Below are 13194 nucleotides of genomic sequence, written 5' to 3'. Positions count from 1 at the left end.
ACGCAGGAGAAATCAAATGCTGTTTACTGTTGGGGTGCCTGGGTGGCTTAGTCAATTAAGTGTCTGCCTTCTACTCAGGTCATGATTCTAGGGTCCCGGGATGGAGCCCCACCCCCACGTCAGTCTCCCTGCTCAGTGGGAGGAGTCTGCTTCTCCCTTGTGTGCTCTCTCTCTGACCCTCCCCTGGCTCGCGTATGTGCTCTATCTCTCTCTCAAAGAAGTAAATAAAATCTTTAAAACTAACAAAAAATGCTATTTACTATCTAGTTCTTTATTTGATGCCATCATTAATAAATGAGTAAATGAAAAAAACAAAATAAAAATCTTCCATCCTTTAGGCTGTTTCCTAATCTTGATGGAGTCACAATTCAAAGTTCTGCTTCTGTGTGTGTGTGTATGTGTGTGTGTGTTCATACCTTCATTTTAAACCTGTATTTTTGGTAAGCTACCTTCAAACATTAGTCTTAAGCAAAGCAATTATTGGTGGCAAACCTTGAACTCAACTCTAAAAAGCAATATTTATATATTTTTCCAAGAGTCTTTGGTAAGGACAAAGTGAGGAAATAAAGAATGTATACTGTTGAAATAGAATATAAATGCCACTTATTATCATTTTGAAGCATTTACATTGCAGTCCTGGTAAAATTACAATGTGGAGCCCATTGCCATTGATTCTGCACACTCTTACAAAAGCTGACATGGATTGGGAAGGACATGCTGTCATTCCAGATCAGAAAATTATAATGAGATATATAGCATCATAGTGATATTGGCTTATTGTAGTTTTAGTTATACCAGAAGAATATTAAATTGTCCTTGTTATCTCATAATATAATCTATAAAGTCTCTCCTACAATTCTAGTGAGTTAAAGCATCTCCAAATACTGAAATTAAATACAAGCTTCAAGCAAGTAACTTGCACACCTAAAATTGTTAGATTTAAACACCAAGATCACTTCTCATTTTTCTTTAAAAAAAAAAATTGCCATTTAAAGAATTCACAACACCCCCTATCTGCAGTTGCATAAATGAATACATATCATGCCCGTTTAGTTGGTCATTATCCAGTTAAAACACCAAGACTAATAAAATAGGAAGTATTTGAGAAAAATATTCTGGACTAGCAGATTCTTACATTTGCTTTATCTGTGAAGGGGCCTTAATAAAATGCTAAATTTAATGAACCAGAAAGGAGCAAATTATGAAATAAAAGCTTTGTGTATTATATCCTGAACCTAGATACTTGAGAAATTGAGATTAATAATCTGAACATCAAAAAGTGAGACAACTACTTGGTAACTGAAATGCCTATTAAACTGAGGTAGCATGCAAGCAATGTCTAATTTCCCAAATTGAGAACATTACCTAAATGTAGTCACACTTGTTCATTCAATGCACATTTAATTTACGTTAAAGTATCATTGAAATCAGATTAATTTACTCATAAAATGATTGGGTCTAAAAAGATCAATTAAGATGAATATGCATGTTCTAGTACCTAGAATCCTCCATTAATTTTAATTTAATAGTAAATGTATGTAAATAAACAAGTGAGTTGAATATAAATGACATAGAATAATAAAATAATAGTTCAGCACATAAGTATGAAATCAGGAACTAACAGCAATAAAAAATTATATTCTAAACAATAGATTTTTCTGTAAATATTTATCAGTAGGATGATACTAAATCAATAGAGTTTCCAGTGACTTTGTTCTTATCAATCTATCTTAAGATGTTCTTTTATTTTTTAAAGTAATTCCCTCATCTTCAAATGTATCTTTATGGCAGTGTATCTTTATGTTTTGCAATGAATATATTCCTGTCTTTTGGTTTACTGCTTCATGGTATTAAAGGTAATAGAATTAAGAAAAGAGCATTTTCATAATAAACTTTATATTTAATCCATTTCTAAACTCTTCCTTTGGAACTTGAATTGCTTAGATTCATCTTGATCATTAATATCTTGGTTCTTTCCCCCCTCAGTGAATTCACTTACAAATGGGAAAAAAATTTATACTCATCGGGGTTCAATATGACATTTTATTGACATTAATATTATTAATTCACATTAACTTTGATGTCAGTACTTACTAACTTTAAGAATAGAATACATGACAAATGAAAAGCATTTTTTTAAGAAAGTGATATTTCATAGTTTTGACAGCATCTCCATGATGAGCAAAATTGACAGTGAATGATACATTTGAATATCCTCGGTCCAGTTTTAGGACCTCAAAACTACAGCCTTTGATTTTCAAGGTTCCCTGCTAAAAACTGCATATATTTATGACACATTTTGTAAATAATTTCCAAAAATTGCAGGTATATCCTCTGACAGATGTCATCTTTTAAGTAACATTCCCAGTTTTTATTCCTCTTAGATTAGGAATTTGCAATTGTGTTTCTATATAACTGAATAATGATTAAGGCTTAATAATAAGAGTTATAATAATAACTCTTATTATTTAATAAAATGGTATCATTATTATTATTGGCATTATTGTTAGTTGTTAAGTGTGATGCACCATGATTAAAAAGTGTACCAGCACTAATCCTTGCGTATTTTGGGTTCTCTTTGCACTTTCAGAGACAAGGAAATAGCATGGCATGAAACATGGCTCAGTTCTACTACAAAAGGAACGTGAATGCTCCCTACAGAGATCGGATTCCTCTAAGGATAGTCCGAGCGGAATCAGAACTCTCACCGTCAGAAAAAGCCTACTTAAATGCTGTGGAAAAGGGAGATTATGCAAGTGTCAAGAAATCCCTGGAGGAAGCTGAAATTTATTTTAAAATCAATATTAATTGCATTGATCCTCTTGGAAGAACTGCTCTCCTCATCGCAATTGAAAATGAGAACTTGGAGCTCATTGAACTTCTTTTAAGCTTTAATGTCTATGTTGGAGATGCCCTATTACACGCTATCAGGAAGGAAGTTGTCGGAGCTGTTGAGCTGTTACTGAACCACAAAAAGCCCAGTGGCGAAAAACAGGTACGTGCCAAAGCACCGTTTTTGATAGATTGTGCTTGCAGAAGGTTTCTGTGGATATTCAGATTATCTCTAAACTTTAAGAATTAGAAGCACAGAAATCAGAACTATTATGATAGAGAACTAGTGGTTAGTACACTTCACACCTGCCGACAGTCACTGGCACCTGCCTGTCGTGCCCTGGCTAACCAGCCCTTCAGTGAGAACTAAAGCAGAACAAAGGAGCCCATGGCGGCTTCCCATTCATTGGAAACATTCCTATGTTTCCAGCCCAGCCTAGAATGTTGTCTGAGGCTCACTCTGCATGTGTGGGTATTTTTCCTCTTGCCTTTTCATTTCCAACACTCTGCCGCAGCAGGCTGAATCCGTTTGCTATTTTCCTGTTTCATCTGCTTGCCTGTTCTGGAATTCTGCATCTTACTGCAAGTAGATATGAATTGTATCATTTAATTTTGTTATTGTTCATTAACAAACTCCAGTGGATTCTTTAAATTGAGGCAAATAAAAAAATAGGATTATTGGAAAATACCTAACCCCTGACTATAGGTTTAACTGCATGCCAAAATGTTGCTATATCTTAGTGTCATCACTAAATGAAAATATGCTAAAATGGCACACAATTCTACAATGTGTGGGGTTTTTTTTCCTGTCTTCCTATTTTTGTTGTTGTTGTTTGACTTTTTTTTTTTTAATCACTAAGGAAGTGGAGAAATCATAAACAAGAACGAAAAAGGAATCTGTTCTTGTCTGTCTAGACCCTTCTGTTTGTGACTGCCCTGTATCCAAATTGTCTATTGGATCCTTTTTTCCTCTCACACCGAACCCTTCACTTCCCTGCTTCAGGTCCTATTGACTAATTGCAAAGACATTGCACATACTGCAAAAATGTGCCTTTTAGAATAAAATCTTCAAATGTGTGTGATTCTACTGTAGCCGTTTCTGCTGTATTGGGTAATGCACAGTCTGTGCAGACTGTTAGGAGATGCTGCATTCTTTTAAAGCCAGCTCTGCTGTAACTCCTGTTATCTCTGCTTGACTGGAGGACTTTTATCAAAATCCTTGCCATTATTAGCAGAGCAACTTCATGGCTGGGTGTCTCCTGGAAAAAAAAAAAAAAAAAGAAGAAGAAGAAGAACTCTTGCTGCATTCTCAGAAGGCTGTGTTCTATGGTCCTTTTTTATGCCTGACCACCATTCACCCCTCCCCTTACCTGACCCCAAGCTTTCAGAAAGCAACAGTCCACAAGGACAACATCTTTGCTTGTTGCTTTACTAGCTTTTTGTGGTTGGTTTCATATCCCATTGTTTGTGTGTTACTTTCCCATCACATCACTAAAATTTTACTGGCAGAAAATCTCCTGTTGCATCTGTCCTTTGAAACTTGTACAAACCTTGACAGGAGTGACCAGGTCATGGTTATAGCTAAAGATATATGTTATGGCCCAGACTTCTACCGCAAAGGGAACTGCAGGCACAGATAGGAATGAGTAGGAGTCTGTTACCTTCTGTGTAAGTTTAATTGCTGCTTCTTTTGTCACCTTGTGATTTTGAAATTTCTTCTAGTTGTACCCCATGGTTTCTAACAACAACGACCTTGTATTGTGCACCCTCTTGTCTTAAGTCCATATAGGGGACCGTGAGGCCGATGTTGTGACTACAGTCTAGATCATTTTAGATTGCACTGAATCTAAAGGACAAAATTGTCATTAAGTGGACTTTTTACATTTATTACTAAATAACTTTAGCTCTGTTTTGTAGAGAACACTGGCCATACATTTCAATGTCTCTTTAGCAAATGACATTTGTGCTGGCCAGAGTAATTTGGTGTCTGGAGAAGATATCTGCTATTATAAGAGTGTTTGTTGGAAGATACTCAACTTCTGAGCTAAACTCTGGTCTCACAAGTAGGTCCTGGCTCCTTACAGGCACTTGATCTGAACCCTGATTATTAACAAAAGGCAGTAAAGGTTTGCAGTCTGCCAGGAGTCAGAAATATCCCAGGCCATGTGTTTCTGGAAGATTTCTCTTGTATCTATTTGCTGGCCAAGAATTTTCCTTTTGTATTTGTACATTCTAGAATTCCTCTTCCGTGAAGGCACTAAGAATAAACAACCAAAAAAAAAAAACGTATCTTTTTATTTGAATTTGATAATTTTGAAAGAACAAAACCAATGTTACATTTTTGTTAGAACATAACATGTATACAGTGTAGCATACAAAAGATGCTCTCTGGGCTGGATGGGAGATACAGTAAATCCCATTAGATCTTGGCCATTTATCTGTGATTTACTTAGATAATACATCTCTTAGGTACAGCCAACACGTTTTAGAGTAAGTTTCCATACATCTGTGTTGTATGTAGCAAATATGTTTGTAACAGGAATTTTTTTCTCTTGTAAATTATAATTTCTTAGATGATTCCTGTGATTGTTGTAAGCCATTTTGTGTATTATTAAAATTTGCAGAATTTCTAGTCTCATGGGCATCCCCCAAAGACTGTGGGACACATTGCCGTTAATTCTATTGAGATCACTAAAGCCAAGTGTTTATACCTAGAAACAATAATATCCAAGTGGACGAAATAAACGTAAATTGTCCAGAAATGAGTCAAGAATAAGGAAATAATATAAAAATTATACAAATCTGATTATTAGAACACTTACTTAAGAACCTAAAATGTGGGCACCTGGGTGGCTCAGTCGGTTAAGCAACTGCCTTGGCTTAAGTTATCATACCAGGGTCCTGGGATTGAGTTCCACATTGAGCCAGGCGTCCAGCACCCTGCTCTGCAGGGAATCTGCTTCTCTCTCTACCCTTCCCCCTACCCATGCCAACTCTCTCTCTCCTTCTCTCTCACACACAAAAGTAAATAAATAAAAAAATTTTAAAAAGAACTTAAAAAGTGAGAAATGTAGATCAGGAAATATACTCTTCTATAAGTTCGTCACACATCCCTTTCTTTGTCTGGAAGAAGACACAGTGTGCATGGCATCCTGAAGTCATAGGAGCTGTGTTTCAGATTGGTTTGTGTACATTCTCCAGAGAACAAGTTACTATTTGCATATGCTTATTGTGCCTGGCCTTGTGCTGGATGCTAGGGAGTAGACATTGTTCCTATTCTTTGGAGTCTGAAGGTCTAGTTGTGAAGAGAGGAAAAATATCGTGGGGATATGAGTAAGAGTGATTACAATGGAAAAGATGAAGGAGAAATAAATTCTTAGGTATTGACTGGTATATACAAACTGTTAGTAGGTAGAGGACATGAAGAGGTAGGAGAAGGGCCTAAAGAAGGAGGAAGGCTATTGACAGGTGTATACCTCGAAAAAGTTAACTCCATTCACTAGCATAGAGACTATAGACATGGTCTATAGGACCTGATTGGATATACTCAGTTTTTTATTTTGTTGAAATTGACATCTAGGAGGCAATTTGAAATTTTGGACTTAAGAAAGGAGTCTGGGATTGATACATAGATGATAATGAGGACTTTGAAGCCTCCTGTCTTCCTATCACTCTGACATTGATTTTCTTTTCTTACTCTTATAAATTGTTTAAGTGTTTTTAATTATTAGGCTATTAAAAGATTTTCTCAGTGCAGCATCTAACAAAGGTATTTCAGTTTTGCCAGATAAATAGATGGGCATAGATCATTAATTATTTCCTTCCATATTTAATGCAGACCAACATAAATCAGAGTATTGAGTTCTAGTGATTTATTTTTAATTTACTGTCAACAAATGGAAAGAGTAATTCTTAACTTCTTTCATATAGTAAACAGCTTAAAGAATGTGTGATTCAGGGAGCCTGGGTGGCTCAGTGGATTAAAGCCTCTGCCTTCGGCTCGGGTCATGATCCCAGAGTCCTGGGATCAAGCCCTGCATTGGGCTCTCTGCCCAGAGGGGAGCCTGCTTCCCTTCCTCTCTCTGCCTGCCTCTCTGCTTACTTATGATCTCTGTCAAATAAATAAATAAAATCTTAAAAAAAATAGAGAAAATTTATATATATATATATATATATATATATATATATATATATATATAACACGTGTGATTCTCTGCATTAAGCAGGAAGACGGAACATCACATATCTTACTGGGACTGTTCCCTTGCTACAATCATTACTCTGATATTCTCTGATAATTTTATTATACTTTTCTTTTACCTTCTGAGTACTTTATTTCTCTACAGGGGATAACTGAGAGTGGCTTCTTAGCCCCAGTTTTGAGCCAATTGATTAGTTACTTGACTTTTAATTATTTCTAGCAGACCTTTCTCCTTGACGTCATCTCAGGCCAGATTCAAGGCCACATTCAATTTCAGTTTCAGCTGCTTCAGTGCATGCTTATCAGAAACAGAGCTTTCTTCTCCCTTTTTCCACTTAGAAAGTGGTTCTCAGCCTTCAGCACCATTAGAATCACTGGGAGGGTTTAATAAAACACAGATTGCTGGATCCTGCCCCATGTGTTTCTGATCCAGCAGGTCTGGAATGAGACCCCGGAACTTACGGTTCCATAGGAATGCTGCTGGTCTGGAGACAGCACTTTAAGAACCACTGACTTTAGAGGAAGTTGGAAGTTACAGAATGCCTGTTATCGTATATTTTATGTTAGGTGTATTGAACTATACTGTGCTAACCTGGCCTTTAGGAGATTTCAGTTAATGCCCTTATTAATGATTAAGTGATATTTAATATATGAGAGTCTCCCAATTTTACTAATAGGTTTATTATATTGTTCCATTCTTTGGGAAGAAGATTTCACTAAACATTACTGATTAGTTCATCAGTTAAGCCTAGAGTATTTCATTTGAAGAAATTTATTTCAAAGCTCTATTGAAAAGAATATCAGACTTTTAGGGTCACCTGGGTGGTGCAGTCAGTTAAGTGTCTGGCTCTTGGTTTTGGCTCAGGTCATGAGGTCAGGGTCCTGGGACTGAGCTCCTTATCTGGGTCTGTGCACAGCAGGGAGTCTTAAAGATTTCTCTCTCTCTCACTTTCTCTCTCTGTCCCTTCCTTCATCCACTTTCTCATTCTCTCTTTCTCTCAAATAAATAAATAAGTCTTTTTAAAAAAGAGTATCAGATTTTATAACTTTGAGAGATCTTGGAGATTACCTATCCCAATCACTTCATTTTACAAAAAAGGGAAAGAGGGACCCAGTGGACTTGGTATTTGACCTGGCCAAAAAGATCTATATATAACTTAATAGCTAGAAAATGAACCTTGAGATAGTCTGAATGATGTTGCTGGTGGTAATTTTCTTTATAAAAGCAATAATACTAGATAATATTCATTAAGCCTGTCACTATGCCAGGGACTGTGATAAGCATTTTGTACAAAGGTAGGTGCTATTGTTTTCCTCATTTATAAATGAAGTCATAAAAAGGAAAAATCAACATGTTCCAGGTCACAAAGTGATGGAACTTAAGAGTCTTAAAAGATAACTGTATGCTCTCAAGCTGAAGCCACTATACCAGTGTGAACAGGAGTCATTGAAATCCTGAGTTAATCATCCTCATTTGGGATAAGAGATAAATTTAAAAGAGTCTCTAGATCTCCATATTCAAGGGATCTTGAGGATCTCTACCTTGAATATTATAGTATTTATAATTCGGTTGCTCAATAAATACTAAAGAATGACAAAGTCATTAGAAGCTGGGAAGGAGGAGAGCTGAGGAATAGAGACGCCGACTTCTAACCCCATTCATCACTTTCTAACAGGACAAATCTCTCAGTCATTCTGAGCTTTTGATTTTCTTAGCTGTTAATTAGAGTCTTAGTATAAATTTATTTGCTTCTTAAAGTCTAGTGTTCAAATTCTATAAAAGTATTTTATAAGGTAACCCATTATAATAGCATACTATCCTGTTACCACTGTATTATGCCATAATCTATCTTCCTGTTGACAAATATCTTAATGACACAACATATGTGGAGAAGATGAAGTTTGGCATTGGCAATTTACCCTCTAGAGTGCATGACTTCTTTTTTCATTTGAAAAATGCAGTCATTGGAAACCCTATTCAGAGAGAGCAAAGGAGAATTTAATTCCGTTTACTCTTTTCCTTTTCACTTCAGTGCATGTAGGGGAACTTTTTTAAAGTAGTTTCAGTAGATTTGCTAATACACTTTATGACTTTACAAACAGTGCCCTTCATGTGATCAGAAAAACAAAGAGTCTGAAATAAGAGACTGGCATTAGGATGCTTCGGCATTTTTTAAAGATTTTCTTTCTTTGTTTATTAGAGAGAGAGAGAAAGAGAGAGTAGGGGTGAGGGGGGCAGGGAGGGGGCAGAGGCAGAGGAAGAGAGAAGACTCCGTGCCAAGTGTGGAGCCTGACAGGGGGCCTGATTCCAGGACCCGCAGATCATGACCTGAGCCAAAATCTAGAGTCAGACACCTGACTGACTGCTCCCCGCCAAGTGCCTCCAGCATTAACATGTAATGCAAATATATATCCAACCCAAAATATATCCTGCTGACTAAAACTAAACAACATTTTTTTTTCAATCGATATGAGTACTAATAAATATATCTCTGGTTAATGAGAAGAGAACTATGCTCCTAAATCTAAAATTTTCAGATCAAAACCATTTGCTTTCTGCCTCAAGACTTCAGATACCCTGAAAAATTTACTTTTAACTCTTGCACTCATTTCATTTCCCTCATTGGGCTTTGGAACAAGTCCCACAGTCACATGAAATTTCTTTTCTTTTCTTTTCTTTTTTTTTAAAGATTTTATTTATTTACAGACAGAGATCACAAGTAGGCAGAGAGGCAGGCAGAGAAAGAGAGGGGGAGAGAGGGGGAAGCAGGCTCCCCGCTGAGCAGAGAGCCCGATATGGGGCTTGATCCTAGGACCCCGAGATCATGACCTGAGCTGAAGGCAGAGGCTTTAACCCACTGAGCCACCCAGGCGCCCCTCCCATGAACTTTCTATGATTGCCTCATAAATGATACTGTGTGCTAAGATCATCTGTAGGACCTAGTCTTTAGAGCCACCCTTGCAAATGAAAAAATTTGCTTTCCTCAGTAGTTAACCAATTGAGGTTACATCTTTGGGTTATTTTTATTACAGCCTGGGTACTGACAGTAAACGAACTGAAATATATGTGCGACCATAATCTTAGGAACTATCAAAATTCAGAGAGAGCAAGACTGAGAGGAAGAGTGGGCAAGAGAGAGAAATACAGTAAAGTATTAAAGATGCTCTCCCTCAAAAATACTTATCCTATCATGCGACATAGTAGAGAAATCATTAATTATACTTTCTGTCTATTCTGATTTAAACCATCAATAGAAAAATTGCTTACAATATTGTCTAAATATACCATTAATATGAAAAATCTGAAACCTATCCCCAATGATGTAAAGTAGTAACCGGTTTAAAGTATTTTTTATTAACAAGTACTTTGAAAGTCTAAAAATCAAATTGAGTCATTATTCCACAGCAGCAAGTTTAAAAGCTATTATAACATTAAGCATAGATTGTGTTTAGTCACCTGGCAAATGACAATCATGACAGATATGAATAATTCTGTCCTAAATGGAAGAATTTTTAAAAGGTAGCCTATGTTGTACTGTTAATATGATGACGAAGCATAAGCTAACTGGTCATTCTGACTCATCACATAATACACCATTTAACTTCCGTAGTCCCATTGACATTTTATTCTTCTCAAACACCAGCCAATTATAAATAATCCCTTTGAAACCCATGCCCTTGCTTTTTCCTTAAAGCATACCACACTTATTATGAAAGTAAAATAATAATGATCATTAAATATGTTTGCAACCCACAAGAGAAAAGGGCTTTTAGCCTTTCTTAAAAATCAAGTGGAAAAAAAAAAAAAAAAACAGGTTCAAGGAATTGAACAAAACTCCAAGCATTGAGATATTTCCATTCCACAATAAGAATATATAAGGGGCGCTTGGGTGGCTCAGTCCATTAAGCATCTGCCTTTGGCTCTGGTCTGCTCTCAGGGACCTGGGATGAAGCCCTGAATCAAGCTCCCCAAGACCACACACTTATGTGTGCGCTCTTTCTCTCAAATAAATAAATAAATAAAGTCTTTTTAAGAATAAGAATATACAAAAAGAGGTCTTAGTCCCCATTTTTGGACCAAGAAGGAGTGCAATGTGGTGAAGAGAGTTGAGATAGAGAGAAATTTGGATATAAATCCTGTTTTATCATCTCAGGCAAATCATTTAATCTTTAGGGTCTTGACATGCTTGTAAAGAAGAGGGGGGATTATAGTCTTTACTCAACAGGTTGTTGTAAACATTAATTAACACCCTAAAGTGCCTAACATTAAGAGAGTTAGCCCAGGAAGTCCCTCCACCTTGATACCATTTATCATTTTATACTTAGTAAATTAAATTTAATTCAAAATGCATATATGGGGGCACCTAGGTAGTTCAGTGGTTAAAGCCTCTGCCTTTGGCTCAGGTCATGATCTCAGGGTCCTAGGATCGAGCCCCGCATCGGGCTCTCTGCTCAGTGGGGAGCCTGCTTCCTCCTCTCTCTTTCTCTGCCTGCCTCTCTGCCTATTTGTGATCTCTGTCAAATAAATACATAAAGTCTTTTAAAAAAATACATATATGATTGAAGAGGCTAAATATTGTGCCAAGCAAATGCATTGTGAAGTTAGTGCTAGTATGAAGAGTGAGTTTATGTTAGAATAAGAGAGATTGAAACTGAGGTTTCAAATACGAGCTTTGATGAAAAGCTTTTTTGGAGTCATTTTTATTAAATTCCCCTAATCCGTTATAAATGTTGTGATTAAATCCAAAAATAATAACATGATGTCTCAGTAAGCAACACATTCATTGAACTTAATTAATTATAGTAGTTGAAAAATTAATCCCTAAGGAATCACAGTGAGTCATTTAACAACTATAATTAATCAAATAGATAAGGTGTTAATATAACTGGGAATTATAAGAAAATACCTATTATGATTAGAATGTCTCATAACTGTTTTCAAAATGCCCTCTTTCTTCAACTTGTATTTACTTTTTCTCTGATTAGATGCAAAATAAGTAAAATTTTATTACTGTAAAATCTGAATCATAAGAAAATGAGGATTTTAGTGTGGAATTTTAAATGTTCAAGAACAAATTTTTCAAGCAGTTAGAAAGAAAGAGTTCTCTCATTTTCATTACCACAATTTTTTCTTTATGCAGTAATTTTTTGGATCAATTAACTTCTAGATATATCAATGTTCCAAGTCACTGTTGTTTGAATCATGTATTAGAAACGCTTGACAATAATTCTAAACTATGAGCTTGGAGCACAGGAGGACCAATTTATAGACTACCCAGAGGAAAGGGTGGTTTATGGAAGATAAGAGAAACTCATAATTGCAGATTTACCAACTGAATCCATAGCTTTTTTCCACTTAAATGAGATCATGAGTGAGTGGAATTAGGTTTAACTTTGTGGGATCCTCACCCCTCATGTGTGTAACCTAATTGCAATATTCCTCCTTGATTTCTGGATTTTTCTGGGGGAAAGAGATTTGTTTATTTGGAGATACAGGTTTAATTGTTAAGTCATTCTACTACCACCAGATATAAATGTGAATTTTTAATACAAAAACACCACGATGAATAAAGTATAAATTAGAAATAATTATGCATTTATTTGATTTTGTTATGTGTATTATCCCTGCTCAAAATGTCAGTGAATTCTCAATTAGCAGTATATTGACTAGTTTTCCTCAAAAACTAGTTCCTCAAAAACTCATAATTTGAAAAAGCAAATAGCTTAAATGCATTGTACATTTCATTATACTATAGTGGTTGCAGATCAAAGGTTACTGATAAAAATTGTTAGCAGTAATTCGGCCTTTCAATGTGCCAGGCATTCTCTTAAGACCATTTTACATCATTGTCTCATACGTCCAGAAATTGAAGTTTAGAGAAATTGAGTAATTTTCCCAAGGGAGGTCTGAGTGTAGGTACCCTGTGTTCATGGTCTTTACTCTTCCTTTGCCAATCTGCCTGGTTACTTGGGCCATCAGATACATCCAGCAAGCTCAGCCCTTGAGAACATGCCACAACTTGGTCTTTGAGCAGCATGGAACGATCTCTCCACGTCCTGACTGCACAGAAGCATCCTGAAATTCCTGCAGACCAGTCTCCTGATCCAATTTTAAGTGCTTTTCAGTTAATGATTTTATGAAACTGGTTATCTGATGTCCC

General features: G+C 36.1%; 1 protein-coding gene across 2 annotated transcripts in view; it reads left to right on the top strand.

Annotated features, from left to right (window-relative positions):
• Nucleotides 1–2617: 2617 nt before the first annotated feature.
• TRPC4 (transient receptor potential cation channel subfamily C member 4) overlaps nucleotides 2618–13194 on the top strand; it is a 148606-nt gene continuing 138029 nt past the window's right edge. For both annotated transcript variants that reach the window (XM_044249631.1, XM_044249630.1), the window contains exon 1: nucleotides 2618–2995. In XM_044249631.1, the coding sequence (XP_044105566.1) occupies nucleotides 2618–2995 (378 nt within the window). The remainder of the gene's footprint in view (nucleotides 2996–13194) is intronic.

The sequence above is a fragment of the Neovison vison genome, chromosome 5 (genome assembly GCF_020171115.1).
Source record: "Neovison vison isolate M4711 chromosome 5, ASM_NN_V1, whole genome shotgun sequence".
Lineage (NCBI taxonomy): Eukaryota > Metazoa > Chordata > Mammalia > Carnivora > Mustelidae > Neogale > Neogale vison.
Note: the sequence above shows the minus strand (reverse complement) of the source record. Positions and strands in the feature narration are given on the sequence as shown.